The 23,538-nt window shown below is 41.2% G+C and overlaps 1 protein-coding gene across 4 annotated transcripts in view; it reads right to left on the bottom strand.

Annotated features, from left to right (window-relative positions):
* The window catches only part of LOC110525371 (small G protein signaling modulator 1), a 77,898-nt gene extending 62,022 nt beyond the window's left edge, over positions 1-15,876 (bottom strand). For 2 of the 4 annotated variants that reach the window (XM_036979501.1, XM_036979503.1), the window contains exons 1-3: positions 15,512-15,876; positions 15,345-15,385; positions 2,457-2,532 (exon numbers count right to left, since the gene is read on the bottom strand). In XM_036979501.1, coding sequence (XP_036835396.1) covers positions 2,457-2,532; positions 15,345-15,385; positions 15,512-15,518 — 124 coding nt within the window. In that variant the 5' untranslated portion in view covers positions 15,519-15,876. The remainder of the gene's footprint in view (positions 1-2,456; positions 2,533-15,344; positions 15,386-15,511) is intronic. The other 2 variants (XM_036979502.1, XM_036979504.1) reach the window with 2 other exon arrangements.
* Between the last annotated feature and the right edge of the window lie 7,662 nt (positions 15,877-23,538).

The following is a 23,538-nucleotide window of genomic DNA, read 5'->3' as shown; positions in this document are numbered from 1 at the left end:
CAAAACCCATTGGATGAGAAAGCCCGAGGTCCCGCCCCTCTGATCTTCTCCTCCAATGTAGTTTTGGAGAGATGACTCGAGGAGTATGCAAATTAGATTCTTCCCTAGCCCCCAGTTTGTGGTATGGCATGCACATTAGGAACTTTGTCAAGCCTCCTCAGATATCACCCCTCACCCAGTCAAGTCTCAACCATGCACATTTTGCCATGAGACAGAGAGAAAATGTTGCTGTTTTGAAGCTAATTTCCTGCAATTCTATACATTTTACCATGGTGCAAAGAGAACATTTTCTGTTTTATAGCTAATCTCATGCTATTCTACACTTTATGGCATGAGGCTGAGAGAAAATGTTGCCGTTTAAACTAATTTATTGCAATAACATGTTGGCTTATGGCATGTTCATAAAAGAAAACACATCGGGAAGTATGTCCTTTTAAAAAGTCACTTGAGCTGACCTTTTCACAGTTGTTCTATAAACGACACTGGAACAAAAATGTCCAGAGGAAACACTGATTAGTGATGATCAGCTGATAAAGCCCAGCCCAGTAGCGCTTCTAGCAAAGATAGTTAATTTCATCTTTGGTTCTAGCTTGGTTAGCCTACAATGTGTGATGAGTGAGTGTATTTTTGCAGAAAATGTAATGTTATTAAGGTGCCCTTTTTTAAAATTTTACTTTGAGCACCCACCAAAGTTCTGTACATGGCTAGCAGACCCTCAAACCCTCCACCCACAGGTTGATGTGATATGCAGATTTGGACCTTTCCTCTACCACTTTTATCAGTTGATAAAATATCCTGCGACTTCGGCAGGATGTCAGTAAGGCTTGATGAGCCTGTGAAGAATGTCTGAGGGACTGTGAAATTATTATTTCACCCCCCCTATGCAGTACAGCAGATAGTCACTAACTAAAATGTCGCTGGAAGAAATGGCAACAGTTTTACGGGCGCCTACCCAATTGTGCTATTATGTGGGGTTGTTTCACGTTATTTGTAACTTATTTTGTACATAATGTTTCTGCCAACGTATCTTACGGCAAAAAAAAAGATTCTGGATATTAGAACAGTGATCACTCACCTCGGATTAGACAAAGATTTTTTCTTCAACAAGCAGGACAGGATATACTGCCAACACCCGACAAGGACAACATCCACGTCATTGGCAAGAGAAAGAGACACAGGTACAGAGGACCCAGAGCAGGGTGCCTCGTAAGGATCAGCAGAAGGCGAGTGGAAAAGCTGCCATCACCGTCAATATTAAATTAGACAAGGTACGATCACGAATATCCTACCAACGGGACATTAAAAACTGTAACATTTTATGTTTCACGGAATCGTGTCAGAATGATGACAAGGATATTCAGCTAGCAGGATATACGCTGCACTGGCTAGATAGAACAGCACACTCTGGTGAGATGAGGGGGGGGGGGGGGGGGCGGTTTGTGCATATGTTAGAGCAAAAACCAAGCCATGAGGTCGAAGGAATTGTCCATAGAGCTCTGAGACAGGCTTGTGTCGAGGCACAGATCTGGGGAAGGGTACCAAAACATTTATGCAGCATTGAAAATCCCCAAGAACGCAGTGGCCTCCATCATTCTTAAATGGAAGAAGTTTGGAACCACCAAGACTCTTCCTAGCGCTGGCTGCCCAGCCAAACTGAGAAATCGGGGGAGAAGAGCCTTGGTCAGGGAGGCAACCAAGAACCCGATGGTCACTCTGACAGAGCTCCTCTATGGAGATGGAAGAACGTTCCAGAGGGACAACCATTTCTGCAGCACTCCACCAATCAGGCTTTTATGATAGAGTGGTCAGGTGGAAGCCACTCTCCAGTTAAAGGCACATGACAGCTCGCTTGGAGTTTGCCAAAAGGTACCCAAAGACTATCAGACCATGAAAAATAAGATTCTCTGGTCTGATGAAACCAAGATTTAATTATTTGGCCTGAATGCAAAGCTGTCATCAAGGCAAAGGATGGCTACTTTGAAGAATCTTAAATATATTTTTTGGTACTACATTATTCATTATGTGTTATTATTCTACAATGTAGAACATAGTAATAAAAAAAATAAGAACAACACTTGAATGAGTAGGTGTGTCCAAACTTTTGATTGGTACTGTATGTTAAAACTTTTTTATTTTTTATAAATTAGCAAAAATGTCTAAAAACCTGTTTTTGCTTTGTCATTATGGGCTATTGTGTGTATTGATGAGGAAAAAAACTATTTAATTAATTTTAGAATAAGGCTGTAACGTAACAAAATGTGTAAAAAGTCAAGAGGTCTGAATACTTTCCGAATGCACTGTATGTTGGGAAAAACCGCCTGACCATTGACTCGTGTCTGACAGGATACCTATTCCTTCTGATTGGCACAATGACAAAAGGTTAGATTTTTTTCTGTTGTAGGGCAGGTGATTAATGAGCAAATACCGCCAAATATGTCCCAATAGTTGAAACTCACCACAAAATGAGACAATGTGGCTGCTGTCTTCATGTACAAACTTCCTGGTGACAGCCTCTTCCATGATCTGCTTCACCTGTGAATGACAGGGGGAGGAGACACTCAGACCTTCTCTACAAAACCACTTATCTACGGGAGTGAGGAGGAGGGAAGGATTTATCAGTAAACATGTATAGAATTAGTTTACATTGGGAACAGATAGGAGGGGAGGGAGACAGGAAGGGAGGTTGAGAGAGAGAGAGAGAGAGAGAGAGAGAGAGAGAGAGAGAGAGAGAGAGAGAGAGATTAAGCAGAGCGGGAAGAGTCCATGCAAAGTTTGAAGGATGAGTCACCCAACTCGCATCAAGCAGATCACAGATGGATAGGGCTGAAGAGGGCTGATGTTGGGTGGGTGGGGGGCTAATTTATCCACACCTCTGGGGCCCACCTGACAGACTGGCTTTACAATCAAACCTGTTTAGATGTGAATGGAGAAAAAGAGAGTGAGAGCACAGTGCCACACGCTTTTCATGTCTCACCAGGCCTGGCACCTCTAATTGATTCAGTGACTTCGCAACCAGCAGAAACCTCACTCAGACACACAGCCTCGGAAAAACAAGCGGGAGGAGAGTTTTAGAGTAAAAATTGTGGGTTTAATCAACACCAAGGTTTCCTCCTTGCTGACCCGGACACAGGCTGCTCACAGAGAGAGACAACATCAGACCTGCGCCCCAGATGCCTGATAACTCTGACCCTGGTGAATATGGTGACATATCCTAGCACTGCCATTGCTCTGTATCCTGGAAATCAGCCTGCAGATAGAGCAGCCCAGATAGCACTCATTTCCTGTTGTAATGGGTCTTTCCTCAGAGGAGTTATTACACTGCACAAAGAGAGGTGGTGCCTGCCTAGAGAACAACGCCACACACACACAAACACACAGATACCCAAACATCTGTGCAGACATAGAGGAGCTTTGAATATCACTACAGAGGGTAGATTTGAAAAATAATGCTCCATTAAAGCAAAATATTTCAAACGACTTGATTGTTTAACTGTCTCTATGTTGCAATCTCGGATTGTAAATCTAGTATGGTTAAACAAACCTGGGCCTGGTTTCCCAAAAGCATCTTAAGGCTATGTTCATCGTTAGGACCTTGGAACGGATCAACGTTAAATCGCCAAGCTGTTTCCCAAAACCATAGTTTCTAAAGTTGCACTTGAAATGTCTTGTTATTTACCGACTGCCCCAGACCACTAAATGCATCGTTCAATGTGTTTTTTTTCCTACCACATCACTTTATACACAGAAGATATCCACTAAACATAGAATCAAGATGTTTAACTGTCTCTCTGTGACCAATAACTTCACAACGAAGTTGACTGCAAACACAAAGTTGCCACTGTCTTTGTAATTGTTAAAAACAAGAAAAGGATAAAAAGATGCTTCAAATGAAAAATGTGATGACTGCAGTAAAATATAAATAGCCTACAGTATAGGCTACATAGACATATATAATACAAAAATATTGAAATCAATTTCATGTTAATTCAATTGAGCTCTATTTTTCTAATTGTAGGCTACTGCCTGTAATTTGCCTAAATATATTGAATGATGTGTAACAACACGTGCACAATGATGTGCCCAAATTAATCTGTGATTGATTGCAATATTATAGGGTAAGCATTAGAATAAGCAACCTCAATATTTGCAGCCATTAGGTGATAATATTGCTCTAGGAGCTGATGCGTCATCAGTATTGTGGAAAAATTATAATGTTAAGGTAAAATTTGAATGGAGAAATCTGATCAGAGAGCAGTGCTGCCTTTCTTTCGACACACTTACTGAATGTTTTTTCTGCATGGTGTTTTGGGAAATGTACGTTACATCTTCGGCCATTGTAGGAAAGATGTATCATTAAAACACTTGTAAGCCGAAGTTCCATTGCTATCGGGAAATCAGGCCCTGAAGGTAAAATGATCTGTCATAAGTGTAATAGAGGTGGTTCAGTGAACCATGATCATGTGATGAATAACCTTGCCCCTGTAGACTTGCTAATGCCCTAGAATCAGATCTGTGTGCAAACACAGTCTTTTGGCATACAGGAGAACGCAGTGTTTGAACCCAGATGGTCACATTGGTATATATGTGACTCATAGGAGGAGAAAGAGCTCAAATGGGTGTAAAGTGTAAGAGGCAAGCTAACAGGAGTTTGAGGTCAGGTCACATAAGGATAAACACAGACATTTCAATTTGTGGATGTGAAATTTGCCCATAACATGCTGGCTGGAGTACATTGGTGACACCACCTTCCCCGAGTTCCAGTTTTGTTGCTCTGTTGGCTAAAACATCCCCCCTTTAGCCCTCAGTACAGCCTCAATTTGTTGGGGCATGGACTCTACAAGGTGTTGAAAGCATTCTACATTCTACAGGGATTCTACAGGAATGTTGGCCCATGTTGACTCCATTGCTTCCCAAAGTTGTGTCTAGTTGGCTGGATGTCCCTTTTGTGGTTGACTACTGTTGATACACACGGGAAACTGAACATGAAAAACCCAGCAGCGTTGCAGTTCTCGACACAAACCTACTACCATACCCGGTTCAAAGGCACTTAAAGGGGAATATCAACCTGGCTCTGCCACGGCATATAGTCATTAGTATTTTAACATTACGTTTTTATCATAAACATCACAATTATCCAAACCACAAGCTAGAACTAGCACATTTTAATTTTAATGGTAGAATTGGGAAGTTTCGACTCCCTGTGTTTTGACTCCCCATCCCATTCTTGTGTATTGGTGTCTCTGAGGGGTCTTTGGCCTGGTTTGCTAACTACCTATCTCAAAGAGTGCAGTGTATAAAGTCAGAACATCTGCTGTCTCAACCACTGCCTGTCACCATGGGAGTATCCCAAGGCTCAATCCTAGGCCCCACGCTCTTCTCAATTTACATCAACAACATAGCTCAGGCAGTAGGAAACTCTCTCATTCATTTATATGCAGATGATACAGTTTATACTCAGCTGGCCCCTCCCTGGATTTTGTGTTAAATGCTCTACAACAAAGCTTTCTCAGTGTCCAACGAGCTTTCTCTGCCCTTAACCTTGTTCTGAACACCTCCAAAACAAAGATCATGTGGTTTGGTAAGAAGAATGCCCCTCTTTCCACAGGTGTTATTACTACCTCTGAGGGTTTAGAGCTTGAGGTAGTCACCTCATACAAGTACTTGGGAGTATGGCTAGACGGTACACTGTCCTTCTCTCAGCACATTTCAAAGCTGCAGGCTAAAGTTAAATCTAGACTCTTTCACCCCAGCTGCCAAAGTAACCCTAATTCAGATGGCCATCCTACCTATGTTAGATTATGGAGACGTAATTTATAGATCGCCAGGGAAGGGTGCTCTCGAGCGGCTAGATGTTCTTTACCATTCGGCCATCAGATTTTCCACCAGTACTCCTTATAAAACGCATCACTGCACTCTATACTCTGGAAACTGGTCATCTCTGTATACCCATCGCAAGAACCACTGGTTGATGCTTATTTATAAAACCCTCTTAGGCCTCACTCCCCCTATCTAAGATATCTACTGCAGCCCTCATCCTCCACATACAACACCCGTTCTGCCAGTCACATTCTGTTAAAGGTCCCCAAAGCACAGACATCCCTGGGTCGAGCGTCTTTCTAGTTGTATCTCAGAAGACCATATCCTTAATAATATCCATCATATTTACTTCATAAACACTAATTATACTAGCTTGACTGAACATAGTACAGACACATAGTACAGACATATAGTACAGACATATAGTACGACACATAGTGCAGACACATAGTACTGACACATAGTGCAGACATATAGTACAGACATATAGTACAGACACATAGTGCAGACACATAGTACTGACACAGTACTGACACAGTACTGACACATAGTACTGACACAGCACTGACACATAGTACTGACACATAGTACTGACACTCACTACAAAGTAGTTGGGAAAGGGTATGGGAGCTGGACACACAGCAACCCAGACCCCCGCTGCTGTCGGAGATCACACCTACTGACTCAAGGTAGCTGGGGAATGGGTAGGCGATTCAGATAGTAATAATGATGGCGCTGATCATGATGTTTCCACTACCTCTATAATGAATTGCTGTGCTGTAAACCCACACTTGAAAAACAATACAAATATTAGTACAAAAATAATAAAAAAGGAACTAAATGTGTTATTCGAACCAACACGCGCACGCACACACACACACACACACACACACACACACACACGCACGCACACACACACACACACACACACACACACACACACACACACACACACACACACACACACACACACACACACACACACACACTATAGCCCTCAGTGTGCTAGCTAGTGTATAATGTTCAGACTGCCCTGTCCTGATAGTTCTGCCACTCTCTCCAGACCCTGATTCAATGAGGCAACCCGAGGCCTTGAGAGCAAATCTGTCTCATTTGTCTGACATCACTGATATGGTATCGGACCAGTTGACTGGCTGGAGATATTACCTTCCATCTTTTTATTTTTTCCCACACACACAAAGTAGGTTTTGGTGCGTTAACCTTTGTGCTTCAATGTATTTCTCTGGAATGGATTACAGGATTGTCTGTCCCCTATAAACATTTTGAAGCAAAGCTTCACAGTGTTGTAATGTACTCCTGATACTGTAGTTTTTCTTTAAAACATTTCAATTAAAAGCATACATTTTATACAAAAGTGAAGTAGCTCTGAATACCCAAATCCCCTTGTTTTCTCCCTGAGTCCTCCCCATCCAGGTGCTTTTAAAGCAGGAAGCAGTCATTTCAAAGGAAGCACCTGCTTTTCTCCCACAAGGCTACTGACGGAGAGAGCAACAAGAGAAAACAACAACAACAGAACCCTATAATAAAACTAGCCCTGATTGCACTCGCTCTTGGGTGCCCGCCATCTGTGAGTCACTCCAGGCAGATTGAGATCTGAAAGGAAGCGTTAGCCGTTGACTATTATGGCTGTTATCTTTAGGAAACATTTTCAAAATGCTTTTGTCAATTTGAACATTGAACATATAGGGTAGATATTTTCAATATGCCTTCAGAAATACTACTACTACTACTAATTATTATTATTATTACTACTACAGTACATGGTATTTATATTGCGCTTTTCTAGGACCCAAAGTCGCTTTACATAGTTTTCTGAAAAGTGAAAAATACTGGTGACTCATGAAGTAAGCGAACTGAGACTTGAAGTGTGTAATGAAGTGAAGTGTGTAAGTACAGCATATATAAAATGTTGCCCTTTGAAAGCATTAAAATAGAAAAAATATATACCGGTTACAAACCAATCATGATGCAGTGTTGACTTGCAATTGGTTGTCTGAGACCACTGTCTTGTCAGCTACAGCAATGATGATGAGCCACAAACACGACTCATGATGCCATCACGATAACAATAGCAATCCCAAAGCCTGATCACACACACACACACACACACACACACACACACACACACACACACACACACACACACACACACAGACACACACTTGGGATTTAATAACTGTTCATCATGAGCTTCATCATGAGCACACAAGCCTAAGATTACCATGCGCACTGCCAAGCATCGGTTGGAGTTGAGTAAAGCTCGTCGCCATTGGTATATGGATCAGTGGAAACAAATTCTCTGGAGTGATGAATCACGCTTCACCATCTGGCAGTCTAATGGACGAATCTGGGTTTGGCGGATGCCAGGAGAACGCTACCTCCCCGAATGCATAGTGCCAACTGTAACGTTTGGTGGTAGAGGAATAATGGTCTGGGGCTGTTTTTCTTGCTTCAGGCTAGGCCCCTTAGTTCCACTGAAGGGAAATCTTAATGCTATAGCATACAATGACATTGTAGACGATTCCGTGCTTCCAACTTTGTGGCAACAGTTTGGAGAAGGCCCTTTTCTACTTCAGCATGACAATGCCCCCGTGCACAAAGCGAGGTCCATACAAAAATGGTTTGTCGAGATCAGTGTGGAAAAACTTCACTGGCCTGCAGAGAGCCCTGACCTCAACCCCATCGAACACCTTTAGGATTAATTGGAACCCCAACTACGAGCCTGGCCTAATCGCCCAACATCAGTTCCCGACCTCACTAATGCTCGTGGCTGAATGGAAGCAAGTCCCTGCAGCAATGTTCCAACATCTAGTGGAAAGCCTTCCCATGAGAGTGGAGGCTGTTATAGCAGCAAAGGTGGGACCAACTCCATATTAATGCCCATGATTTTGGAATGTGTTCGACGAGCAGGTGTCCACATACTTTTGGTCATGTAGTCTACTTTAACCTCTGCGAATCTGTGTACATGACAAATAAACTTTGATTTGAAAAGTAAATGTGCAAACTGCAGGGCACGTCACTTCTTTCAAGTCTTACTAGTTCTATCCTCCCATCAGTCAGAATCTGGATCCCATCCAGCCATCACAGAATCTAACTGGTGATATGTCTTAGCAGACAAGCTGCAGGTTTCTATGGTGACAGCACGAGTCACATTGTCGCCTGAGCAGAGTCCACAGCAGCTATCTCTGAGAGATAGAGTACGTCAACAAGCCCATTCATAACACAGATAACTGGTATCACGCATAATCATAAGGTTCACATTTCCCTTCATCAGCATAGGAAACAGTTAGGTGGAGGGATACAGACAGTTTAATTTCATAATTCCAGAACAATAAATATGTTGGACCCTGGAAACTGTGCATATTGTTCTTTCCCAAAAAGTTGAAATGTCATCCTTATGTGCACGTTTGAGGCTGGAGTCCTCTTTTCTAACATTTATCTTGTATGACATTTAGACAAAATTGATTTGGTACCCCTATGAGCAATAATACTTTTGACAGCTAACAGCAGCCTTGTTTATGCCCAAAGGACAAGATCAATTCCATGCTGAAACAATGTGAATCTTTACTGTTGCGTTCCTCAAGGGCTGGCATCATTAGATGAGGAGCATTCAGTACGTTCTCACTCAAGTATCACTCTACATCTCTGCTGTCACAGGGTGGACAATATCATATCAAACCTGGCAACCCTCCACTACCGTGTAATGGGGCTTGGATAGAGCAGAAGCAGGATTTACACAGTCTTCACATGAACTCCTCGTCTACAGCCACAATCAGAACAGAGGGAAGACACACCATTTCTCATCCCCATGGGCTATTATAGTGAAAAACAACTTGCACAATCATGTCAGCCTTACCAAGAATACATTTTAATTCGCAGACGCTCTTATCCAGAGCTACTTACCTATTACTCAGGCATACTCCTGCATGGACTGTTCCAGATTTTATATGACAGAAAATGGTTGTAGGTGGCTAACATCTGTTGACAGTTCCTACGGTGCATGTTTAGAGTGAATGACTCACATCATACTGAGAAGTGATAGTCTTGAGACAAGCCTGATGAATTCATTCACATTAAAATTAATAGGGTAAAAAGGTAGTTTAACTAATTACTATTTTGTAGTATATATTATGAATCTGCCAACACTAGTAATAACCATTGTTTATTCACAAAGCTTGATAACACATTCCCCTGAGTAAAACAGGTTAAATATGCAAAACCATGTAGCTATGGGAACCCGGGTGATTACCTCATTATCAATGACAACAGAGGATTTCCTTTCCTGTGATCCGTCATGTGTCTCACCCAGGTAATAACACACTTTTTGGCTCAAGGGCTACATCGGTTTTTCGAGCGCCACACAGATTTGTTTTTGACCATTTTTCCAAATCTATTGCGAGGCCAGAAAAAGGGCAGTTATTTGAAAATATATACAGTACCAGTCAAAAGTCTGAATACTTATGTGAATAAGGTATTTAAGTTTTTTTTTTATTATAAATTTGCAAACATTTCTAACAACCTGTTTTCACGTTGTCATTATGGGGTATTGTGTGTCGAATTCTGTTTTTATTTTATTTAACCCATTTTAGAATAAGGCAGTAACGTAACAAAATGTGGAAAAGGTGAATGGGTCTGAATACTTTCCGAGTGCACTGTTTATACACTACTGGTCAAAAGTATTTGAACTCCTACTCATTCAAGGGTTTTTCTTTATTTGCACTATTTTCTACATTGTAGAATAATAGTGTAGACATCAAAACTATGAAATAACACATATGGAATCATGTAGTAACCAAAGAAGTGTTAAACAAATCAAAATATCGTTTATATTTGAGATTCTTCAAAGTAGCCACTCTTTGTCTTGATGACAGCTTTGCAAAATCTTGGCATGCTCTCAACCAGCTTCATGAGGTAGCGGAAGTTAATTTGTGGAATTTCTTTCCTTCTTAATGCGTTCGAGCCAATCAGTTGTGTTGTGACAAGCTAGGGTGGTAAACAGAAGATAGCCCTATTTGGTAAAAGACCAAGTTCATATTATGGCAAGAACAGCTCAAATAAGCAAAGAGAAACGACAGTCCATCATTACTTTAAGACATGAAGATCAGTCAATGCGGAACATTTCAATAACTTTGAAAGTTTCTTTAAGTGCAGTCGCAAAAACCATCAAGCGTTATGATGAAACTGGCTCTCATGACGACCGCCACAGGAAAGGAAGACCCAGAGTTACCTCTGCTGCAGAGGATAAGTTCATTAGAGTTACCAGCCTCAGAAATTGCAGCCCAAATAAATGCTTCATGGAGTTCAAGTAACAGACACATGTCAACATCAATTGTTCAGAGGAGGCTGCATGAATCAGGCCTTCGTGGTTGAATTGCTGCAAAGAAACGTCTAATAAAGGACACCAATAATAAGAAGAGACTTGCTTGGGCCAAGAAACACAAGCAATGGGCATTAGACCGATGGAAATCTATCCTTTGGTCTGATGAGTCCAAATTTGAGATTTTTGGTTCCAACAGCCGTGTATTTGTGAGACCAAGTAGGTGTACGGATGATTGCCGCATGTGTGGTTCCCACCGTGAAGCATGGAGGAGGAGGTGTGATGGTGTGTGGGTGCTTTGCTGGTGACTGTCAGTGATTTATTTAGAATTCAAGGCACACATAACCAGCATGGCTACCACAGCATTCTGCAGCGATACGCTGTAAATGTGCTAGTCCAATGTCACATTGATTATGCCTGCACATCATGGTTCACTAGCAGCCCCAAACATCTAAAGAATAAGCTACCAGCCAAACAAGCTTGTAAGAATTGTACTAAAACTCTCCCCTGATACTCATCTAGAGATTGAGCATGTTTTACTTTCTATTTATGTAATTATATATGTATTTATGTAAAAAATAAGGACCACAATGGAAATAAGTCCCCGATTTTATTGTGCAATCCCGGTCACTTTAAAAAATCTTTCTGTTTATATGTATTTTTTTAACTGACAAATAAAGTCAATCAATCCAAACTGTGCAGCAGCCAATAGATGAATGGGAAAAGACATCCGCTACAAAACACCAAAAAGTTGAATTACATTCGGAGAAACCTTCGATACTGGGTAGGAATGGATGTATTTTCTGTTTGTCAAGATTAACATAGTCTACCTTGATTTGGACCAGCCCCTCTCCACCAGTCAATTTCCATATGTCCCTAAGTAAGCAGCCATGCTAAAAAAGGTGACTGATAGAGAAAAGAAAATGAAAGATGAGCCGTTGTCCTCTGTACTCTACTCTTTCATGAGTGTGTAGCTCTCTCCTTATGTAAACACAGGTGTTTTGTGACGTGTGTATGTGTGTAGCAGAGGGGAAGAGAGAGACACAGGGAAAGAGAGAGTGATAGAGAGAGCACCAAGATACACCCAGTATGGGCTATTCTTAAGCATGCTTCTGTCAATGAAGCATATTGTTCTGGCCTACACTCTTATAAAAAAGGGTTCTTCGCCTGTAGGAAACGCTTTTTGGTTCCAGGTATAACCTGTATAGCACTTTTTTGTGTGTAGACCCAGGTACACAAAGTGGAACGTAACCAGTTAGTAAGGGAGAGCTTTTCAGCATTCACTGCCAAGCCACCAAACAAACAGTACCCAAGCTAAGAAATTAGAGAAATAATTAATGAATACAAACAGAGTGAATACATCTGAATCACTATCATTACTGGCGTATATGTCCGGGTGAACATTCCCTACTGCATCGTATTTGTGATGGGGCAGGTAGCCTAACGGTTGGGCCAGTAACTGAAAGGTTGGTGGTTCGAATTCCTGAGATGACTAAGTGAAAAATCTGTTGATGTGCCTTGAGTAAAGCACTTAACCCTAATTGCTCCTCTAAGTTGCTCTGGATAAGAGTGTCTGATAAATTACTAAAATGTACATTTGTTGGTGGTATCCTTCATTTGACATAGTTTCTTACAATGCATGTAGCCTAGCAGCTGAATGTTCATTAAGCTAAACGCTCAACAGATGGCCACTGCCTTTGTCCTTTATGCCTACTATTTGCATTGAAATGGCAAAAAAGAAAGCTTTTATTAAGTCACTTTTAGTGACTCAAGTTCCATTTCCTTTCAGCAACCTCTTGTGCAGGGTGCTCTACCTCTTACCATAAAGACTCTCTTCAGAGGATATCACCCTGGCGTAAGATATCTTTTCATCTGTGCTTTAAAAAAATAAAATAATAATCTAAATCCGTTTACTTCCATTTTCACTCCAATAGTTGCTACTGGGCAATCATATCACTGACTCAGACTATTCTGTGTGCCTCAGAGGTGTGCTGGAGAGTCTAGCAATCATATTGTATAATTGGAGAAACACAGACTGCTCTGGTCATGTGATCCGTCTTCACTCCACTGCAGTTTATTTAAAAATCAGCTACAATGTAAGCGCTGAGCACTAGGGAGCTAAACCTGGGGGGGATCCTGAGGAAAGTGAATCTCAGTAGGCTCTCTTAACACAGGCAGGTTTAAATACAGGGTTGGTCTGTACTCTGCTGATAAGGCTGGTGACAGGCATTTATGAAGATCAGGAGTAAGTGACAGGAGATTAAATCTCTCTTTCATTCATACCCAGACATGGACAATTTGATGTCTTTGTGTGCTTGACACAAGGTCTTGCGCTTTTATGAGACCAATAAAGATAAAGTCTGAGTCTTCCGACAAAACCGAACAATCACTTCACAAATATTCCCTGAAGACAGGAGAGGAAAATAACTTTATTTCTCTGATCCATTATAGGTCTACTACACCAAGTATGAGACGTTTAACAATCTGACCCAAAGACATCCTGGAAAGATTGAAATTGTTTGATGAAGAAGATGCTGAAGATGACAATAGAAATAGAGTGGGGGAAACCTCAGCCTCCACTTCAGAGTTGAGTGCAAGGAGTATTAATGTCTCTGAGGGGTTTTTGGCTTGGTTTGCTAACTACCTTTCTCAAAGAGTGCAGTGTATAAAGTCAGAACATCTGCTGTCTTAGCCATCCCAAGGCTCGATCCTAAGCCCCATGCTCTTCTCAATTTACATCAACAATTTAGCTCAGGCAGTAGGAAGCTCTCTCATCCATTTATATGCAGATGATACAGTCTTATACTCAGCTGGCCCCTCCCCGGATTTTGTGTTAAACGCTCTACAACAAAGCTTTCTTAGTGTCCAACAAGCTTTCTCTACCCTTAACCTTGTTCTGAACATCTCCAAAACAAAGGTCATGTGGTTTGGTAAGAATAATGCCCCTCTCCCCACAGGTGTGATTACTACCTCTGAGGGTTTAGAGCTTGAGTTAGTCACCTCATAGAAGTACTTGGGAGTATGGCTAGACGGTACACTGACCTTCTCTCAGCACATATCAAAGCTGTTCAATCTAGACTTGGTTTCCTCTATCGTAATCGCTCCTCTTTCACCCCAGCTGCCAATCTAACCCTGATTCAGATGAACATCCTACCCATGCTAGATTATGGAGAGGTAATTTATAGATCGGCAGATAAAATGTGCCCTACCATTCGGCCATCAGATTTGCCACCAATACTCCGCGCCTGTCCCCGCAAGAGGCCTTTTGCCTTTTGGTAGGCCCTCATTGTACATAATAATTTGTTCTTAACTGACTTGTCTAGTTAAATAAAGGTTGAACAAAACAAAAAAAGTTTTCACAAGATTTCACAACTGTGCAATGAGGTTAGGGTGGACTCTTTAATCCAAATGGGTTGATACATGTTTACTTAAAACTGTTAAAACTTGATATCGCATGTATGAACCCTTATTATTAAAGTGATAATCATTTATTTTACCGTTTTAGCGAATCTTCTTCTTAACCGTTTTAAAAATTCTCGAGTCGTTTTGGCTAGACATGTTTGGAGAATGTAGCAATACTTGTTGACACGGATTGTATCCATTAGCGGTGCATTTGGGAAAGAGCTCTGTGTTAAAAAACGTTTTGGGAATTCGAAAATTATCTAAAACTGCACTATACCTTTAAAATGACAAGCATTTCTATGCAACACTTCTTCAATTCTTCAACATCTATAGCTTATTTAGTCAGTATCATAATGAGATGCTAGTAAGACATTAGAGGGCGAATGTAGTCTTGCATGACTGCATTCTACAGGCTAGCTGGATTTCCATGACAGGACCCTCCCTATACATATATTATTTATAGTTCAACTATTTACCCTAACCCATAATTAAAGACTTCATTAGTTATAAGAATATGGTCAACTTCAAAATATATATTACACCTTGCCCTAATGTTCATCTTATTTGCGAAAATTGACAGCAAATACAAGAGTGGATGTAGTAGCCTACTATTTTCATAATATGTGCACACAAAAAGAAAATGGTAATAGTTACTGTAAAAGTAAATGAATGAACAAAAAACAAGCATAGCGTATCTACACAGGGAGGGAGTATTTTAGCCATACGCATAACCAAAGTGTTTGTTTCTCCTATTTGATAATTGTTGCAGACTGGCAAAAACACCCACCTCCTTCTTGACAGTGCGCAGCAGCTTCTGTCGCGTCTCTGCTTGTAAAACATAACAGAAAGGGTTTCATGTCATTTCTTTTATAACACATTTCCTTTCACATTTACATCTTCAGCACATGATGGATATTGAATTTGGTTGTTCTATACGGTCCTGTGTTCTCTCACCTGCCATTGTGGTTGCTGTTGTTGTTGTTGTTTATGTTGTTGTTTATGTTGCTATGGAATCGGGTCCACTTTACGTAGCTCCTTCACACTGCTCCTGTCAGTTCAATGTGGCTGTGTGGAGCAAAAGAGCTAGACTGCGCTCGATACTTTACTCACACCTCTTAAAGCTACAGTAATCTCTTAAATTCGAATAAGTCTATATAGACTTTTTCCAGAAACGCAAGATAAAAATGATACACAAGAATAATAAGAGACTATTTTACACCTGTTTGCCGTGATGTTTCACATTTAGTTCTGCATTGTCTGTGAGTACAAGTCAAAGACAGTGCCATTTAGGCATAATGTAACCTATTCGTTATTGAATAGCCTGATTTTGTCCAAACAGGTGACGTATTCTTCACGAGGCCTTATAAAGTCAGGAGCATATCATTAACCATTCATTTCTAGAATCATTTCCATAATAATGAAGCATTCCTATAACTTTTATCATGGCTTCATCATATTCTTCATGCATATTTTCACATGTATGCCAGTTTTTACAGATGATGCACCATCATCCATAACAAAACTGAGAAGACAAAATAGCCAGAGACAGCAGGAAATACTGTATTTTCTGCATAGGCCTAATCATATGCATTGGATATGTTTGGACATTTGTCCTACACGTGCGTCTAGTTGTTTAGACACAAAATTCTAGGCCTACCATTTTCAAATGTCTCGTGTATCCATCCTCACCATATCCTGCAGAGAAGTAGACATCCGGAGCCCTGGCCTAGAGCACATTTTGTTACAAAATACACAAAAGCCTTCCCTCACCAATAAGATGTGTTGCTAAGCAACCCCCTGAAACATATTAGCAGAGCTAATTGAGCAGATCCAGTAGATTTGGTGTCCTGGTCTTACAGCCTCTTTCTCTGGGGTAAATGACACTATCATATACTGAGAAATCAATATTCCTGTTTAAAGACATTGATCTGGACTCACTGGGAATTAAACACTGCAATAAAAATCATCCTATCCATGTTGTTTATTCTAGACTTGAATAAAGCCGTGGTGGTTAGGAGGAGTTAAAAAAGCTGTGGACAATAGTGGTGTGAATGGAATCTTGTGCGTTGGGGATATCATATCTAAATTCACATATCCCATTTGCCTTCAGGTTGCAGAGTGGGGACACAACATTCTTTCATATAGATTAGAATTAATTAAATTACGTCACTTGAGGTGTGTGTATAGGAACAACTTCCTAATATTGAGTTGGACCCCCCTCAGTACAACCTCAATTCATCGGGGCTTGGACTCTACAAGGTGTCGAAAGCATTCCACTGGAATGCTGGCCTATGTTGACTCCAATGCTTTCCACAGTTGTGTCAATTTGGCTGGATGTCTTTTGGGTGGTAGATCATTCTTGATACACACAGAAAACTGTTAAGCATGAAAAAACAGTTCTTGACACAAATCAGTGCACCTGGCACCTACTACCATAATAATTCAGGCACTTACATATTTTGTCTTGCCCATTCACCCTCTGAATGGCACACATACACAATCCATGTCTCAAATGTCTCAAGGCTTAAAAATCCATCTTTAACCTGTCTTCTTCCTTCCATCTAAACTGATTTAAGTGGATTTAACAAGTGACATCCATAAGGGATCATAGCTTTCACCTGGATTCACCTGGTCAGTCTAAATCATGGAAAGAGCAGGTATTCTTAGTGTTTTGTGTACTCAGAGTACATTTAAGTAATAAGGCCTGAGGGGGTGTAGTATATGGCCAATATACCACGGCTAAGAGCTGTTTTATGCACGACACCATGCGGAGTGCCTGGACACAGCCCTTAGCCATGTTATATTTCCCATATATTACAAAACCCTGAGGTGCCTTATTGCTATTATAAACTGTTTACCAACTTAATTAGAGTAGTAAAAATAAATGTTTTGTCATACCTTTGGTATACGGTCTGACATACCACAGCTGTCAGCCAATCAGCATTCAGGGCTCGAACCACCCAGTTTATAATAAGGTATTTCAGACCATATACCATGGGTTTGACAAAACATTTAGTTGTACTATTTTTACTAATTACATTTGTAACCAGTTTATAATAGCAATAAGGCACATTGGGAGTTTGCTTCGTACCTAAGAACAGCCCTTAGCCGTGGTATATTGGCCATATACCACACCCCCTCGGGTCTTATTGCTTAATTATACTGTGCGGTTTCCACATGCATTTTGTTTTAGACACTCAGTAGCATCTCCTTTTATTATTACTCTGTCTTGTGGTGAAATGTTGTACCGTGATTCTGGTAGACTTAGATGCAGGGGTTCCCAAACTTTTACACTCAGGCTGCCCTTTCAGTTTTGGGCAACATCCCCACCTCTCCCTGCGCGCACCACATATATTTCTATGGGCACAAGCACTGTTCATGACACAAACTGTTCACACCCCTCTTGTTGGCAGATTTTTTGTTGTTGTAAGTTTAAAGCTTATTTCCTGAAATTCTACACATTTTATCATGGGGCAGAGAAAATGTTGCCATTATAGAGCTAATTTTCTTGCACTTCTATACATTTTGCCATGTTTAAAGTGTATTCATGTGATATTCAAGTGACTCAAACACAACAAAATCTATGGGCTAAAAAAATAAGCTAAAAAACATTAGCTGGCATGGGCTTGTTGATTTCTAACAAGTTAATAATATCTCTCTAAGGTATACAATGACTGACATGACAAGAGGAAAACTGATGATGCACTACCCAATTTTGAAATTGTTGTCTGTGCATTCTACTATTACAACTTTCAATTTTTTTTTTTTTAGGGGGGGACCCCGCACCTCCCCGGCCGATCCCTCAGTTTGGAAACCACTGTCCTAGAGTACATGGATATTCCATTCCAGTCTTTACAATGAGCCCGTCCTCCTTTGGCTCCTCCCACCAGCCTCCTCTGAACTGCACTTATTCACATACAGGATGTAAAAGCACTGAAATGCTATCTAAGAGTACTAAAAACATTATTCATTCTGCATTTCCTTAAGAACAGTTCCTTTTGTAGGTTACAGCACTGTCTGTGCACTAAGGGTAATATACATACATTACCGTTCAAAAGTTTGGGGTCACTTAGAAATGTCCTTGTTTTTTAAAGAAAAGCAATTTTTTTGCCCATTAAAATAACATCATATTGATCAGGAATACAGTGTAGACATTGTTAATGTTGTAAATGACTATTGTAGCTGGAAACTGCATATTTTTTATGGAATATCTACATAGGTGTACAGAGGCCCATTATCAGCAACCATCACTCCTGTGTTCCAATGGCACGTTGTGTTAGCTAACCCAAGTTTATCATTTAAAAGGCTAATCGATCATTAGAAAACCCTTTAGCAATTATGTTAGCACAGCTGAAAACTGTGGTCCTGATTAAAGAAGCAATAAAACTGTCCTTCTTTAGACTAGTTGAGTATCTGGAGCATCAGCATGTCACGACCGTGTGTAGAGAAGGACCAAGGCGCAGCGGAGGTTGAGTTCCACATCTTTATTTCTAAGGGAAACTTAAGCAAAACAATAAAGAAAGAACGAAACGTGAAACACAAAACAATATCCCACAAACAACAGGTGAGAAAAACAGCTACTTAAATATCCCCAATTAGAGACAATGATTACCAGCTGCCTCTAATTGGGAATCATACAAATCACCAACAAATAAACTTAGAACACCACATAGAAAAATATCATCTACATCACTCCCAGTCACGCCCCGACCTGCTCCACCATAGAGAAACAATGGCTCCCTATAGTCAGGGCGTGACAGTACCCGCCCCCCCCCCCCCCCCTAAAGGTGCGGACTCCGGCCTCAAAACCTGAAACCAAATAGGGAGGGTAGGGGGGTGATTAGTGTCGGTGGCGGCTCTGGTGCAGGACGAAGTACCCGCTCATCCCGCGGATCCACCAGCATCGGGGGAGGCTCTGGTGCGGGACGAAGAACCCGCTCAGCTCGCGGATCCAATATCTTTGGTGGTGGTTCTGGTGCGGGCCGGAGAACACGCTCATCCAGCCTGAACACTGTGCCTGAACTGGATCTCAATGCCGAGGAAGGCTCCTGCCATGGAGCGGGACTGGACACCAGCCCTGGCCTGGACATCGGTGCAGAGGAAGACTCCTGCCATGGAGCGGGACTAGACGCCGTGTCTGGACTGGGCATCGGCGCAGAGGAGAGCTCCTGCCATGGACAGGGTGTGACACAACATTTGTGAGTTTGATTACAGGCGCAAAATGGCCAGAAACAAATAACTTTTTTTCTGAAACTCGTCAGTCTATTCTTGTTCTGAGAAATGAAGAGAAATTGCCAAGAAACTGAAGTTCTCATATGTCCTGTCTCTCTGCAGCGCTGTCTTAGGCGTCTCACAGTACGACATTGCATTTTATTGCCCTGGCCACATCTGCAGTCCTCGTGCCTCCTTGCAGCATGCCTAAGGCACGTTCCCGCAGATGAACAGGGACCCTGGGCATCTTTCTTTTGGTGTTTTTCAGTCAGTAGAAAGGCTCTTTAGTGTCCTAAGTTTTCATAACTGTGACCTTAATTGCCTACCGTCTGTAAGCTGTTAGTGTCTTAACAACCTTTCCACAGGTGCATGTTCATTAATTGTTTATGGTTCATTGAACAAGCCTGGGAAACAGTGTTTAAACCCTTTACAACGAAAATCTGTGAAGTTATTTGGATATTTACCGATTACCTTTGAAAGACAGGGTCCTGAAAAAGGGCCGTTTCTTTTTTTGCTGAGTTTAGTACCCGCACAACACCAGTCTCAACGTCAACAGTGAACAGGCTCCAGGATGCTGGCCTTCTAGGCAGAATTCTAAGAGCGTGCAAAGCTGTCATCAAGGCAAAGGGTGGCTATTTGAAGAATCTCAAATACAAAATATATTTTGATATGTTTAACACTTTTTGGTTACTGCATGATTCCATGTGTTATTATTCTACAATGTAGAAAATAGTAAAAATAAAGAAAAACCCTTGAAAAACCCTTGAAAACCCTAATTCAAGGGTTTTTCTTTATTTTTATAAAGAAATATATATATATATATATATATATATATATATATATATATATATAATTATTTTCTTCTTTTTTTACATTTACGTTTTGATTGGTGAAATCGTTAAACATTTCATGGACGTTTTTGAGAAATAAATTGCAGAGTTGGCATTGTCCAGTAGATGGTGACAGTGTCATTGGAAATGATTTATTCAGGAAAGAAAGTGAGAATTTTTCTAGACCAAAATAGATCATGAATGCATAAATGTCATGCTAGAGTCATTCTTAAGTCATTAACGTTACAATGATTTCCTACTGCATCATTTTAGATTGCACCAAACAGTAGTTTCTTCTGTTTGGTGGGCCCATAATTACACGGAGTATACAAAACATTAAGAACACCTGCTCTTTCCATGACATAGGCTGACCAGGTGAATCAAGGTGGAAGCTAAATCCACTTCAATCCGTGAAGATGAACGGGAGGAAACAGTTTAAAGGATGATTTTTAAGTCTTGAGACAATTGAGACATGGATTGTGTTTGTGTGTCATTCAGAAGGTGAATGGGCAAGACAAAAGATTGAAGTGCCTTTGAACAGCGTATGGTAGTAGGACCCAAAGGACATCCAGCCAACTTAACACAACTGTGGGAAGCATTGGAGTCAACATGGGCCAGCATCCCTGTGGAACACTTTCGATACCTTATAGAGTACATTCTCCAATGAATTGAGGTTGTCCTGAGGGCAAGGGGGGGGGGGGGGGGGGGGGGTGAACTCAGTGTGTATCATTTACTGACAGCATGGTAAGTGAAACTCTGTGTTTGGGCTTGTCTAAGGACGAGGACAGGTAGTACAGTAGATGTGATGGTTGTGGACTTGACTAAACCCTTGGTGGTGCAGCCCATTGGAGTGTAAACAGCATGAGTTCCCTCTGGCCCCTGGCTGCAGGTGGGGGGCCCTGGGGGGCCAACCTGTCAGCTAGATCAGGTGGTGAAAGGGCAGGCAGGTAATGTAGGATGACAGAGGAAGACGTGGACATTGCTTAGCAAGGCCATACACAGGCCTCCTACTCTGTGGGCCTGGACCATTTCTCTCTCATTGCCTTCCTGTCCTCTGAGGATGTTTGATTTCCCCACTAAAGCTTGGGCTTTCTATTCTCTGATGCCTGTCAAAATACCAAAGAGGAGACACATGCTTTACATCATGACATGTAGACATGTTCACATACTCGTTTTGAAGAGGGTCAAGGTGTGGTCACTTGAGTTTGAAATGAACACTGAGCTGGAATAAAGCCAGGGGAAAGCAATACTGTCTCAGATTTTGCAACCCTCTTCACTGGTAAGCCTGACACTATTTGGCAGGAAACTAGGAAACTAAGAGTGTGAAATAGCCATACTTCTAGGTACTCTAATTTCACAATTTCAATAGACATTGAATGGCTCCTGTCAAAGTGGCTATGCTGGCGGTGAAATGTAATACCTCTTCTTGACCTATTATTATTATTATTATTATTATTATACCTCTTCTCAGCCTCAAAAGGACAGCGTTCTTCTTCCACTAAATTCTGGCTAATGAGATATTAATGAGAGTTATTATCATGTTGTAATCACAATTACTTATTGTGTGATTGTTTTTTTCTACCGACAGCATCAAATCTGTAGTGTGCCTTTAAAACTGGGATTCCCTTCCTGGGTTGACTCACTCATTACTGTTGCTTTAGATCATGTAGTAGCCTTAATGCCATGCCAGAACTTCTGCCTGACTACACATTGTACCAGCTCCCATTCGCTTACTCATGGATGGGAGGCCCATCAATTATCACGCCATCACAGTGCTCACACCAGCACAATACACAAAGCACAACAGGGTTGTATTCATTTAGGCACACAAGGGGAAATGTTTTAAAGCTTTTAGCAATGTTTCAGTCTGTTTTCTTTTGTTTGGTACCTAATGCCCTTTAACCTCATAGGAATGCAGCCAAATGATGCCTTCACCTGTCTGTAATCCCCTGTAAACCCAGGCTGACTACAGAACCAGTAGATAGCTGGAAATCTCTGCTCAGATTGATAACAACACATAGGGCATTCCTGTGAATCAGAAAGGATGAGTTCACAGAAGACAATTAAAAAGATCTGGGCTTCTGATGCACCGGAGAAAAACAATGTGGACACCAATGAGGATAGGAACAGAAAAGAACAAGAAGAACAAGAAGAAGAACAAGAAGAACAAGAAGAAAAAAGAGAAGTAATACATGTATAAGAGTACCAAAACCAACAAGAACAAGACCAGCAACCACAAATGCAAAAAATAGTAAGAAAGAAACAACAATGGTGCATATCCATATCGCTCCAAATGTGGGAGCGGCGATGTCAGTGACAGCTCCCCTGAGATATGAGTGTAAGGCCCCCATCATGCACACGTCCATGTGTGATCAGAGTCGACAGTCTCTAATGGGCACCAGGGCATGTGCAGGGAGGCCCTGTCAGTCCGATGTTCTTTTGACCATGTGCCAACGCAGATTGACAGGCCTGTATGTGGAAGATGGCCTGTGCCATATAGTGCAGGATCTGTGACTGTAGTGGTTTGACCCTCAGGGCCCCGCAGTCTTTGCCTGAGCAGCCATGACGTTTCCCCTTGACTAGCTCCTTACCCTATCCTCAGTCTCCAGTCACAGCGTTGGTAGCGAGTTGACGTTTGAAATATAATAAGGTTTGAGCTACAGGAGCCGTTAACAAGGTCCTCATCATGAGATATGAATGATTATAAAAAAACAAGACAGCTTTTGACACATACAGTAAGCTGCTGTAAATATGTGTGTTACCTTGGAATTATTATTGTATTTTCAGCTCTAAAAGGTGATTTACAAAATGTTCTAATTAAATAATTTGCTTTATAAATGGTATAAAACAATAGTGTAGCATCAGAAGCCTACATTAGAACTCTTCACGACAGGTCAGACTGCATTAAGTGTAAAGTTCATGATGTCTTTAAATGCTGCG

Source organism: Oncorhynchus mykiss, chromosome 6 (assembly GCF_013265735.2).
Source record: "Oncorhynchus mykiss isolate Arlee chromosome 6, USDA_OmykA_1.1, whole genome shotgun sequence".
NCBI classification, from domain to species: domain Eukaryota; kingdom Metazoa; phylum Chordata; class Actinopteri; order Salmoniformes; family Salmonidae; genus Oncorhynchus; species Oncorhynchus mykiss.
Note: the sequence above shows the minus strand (reverse complement) of the source record. Positions and strands in the feature narration are given on the sequence as shown.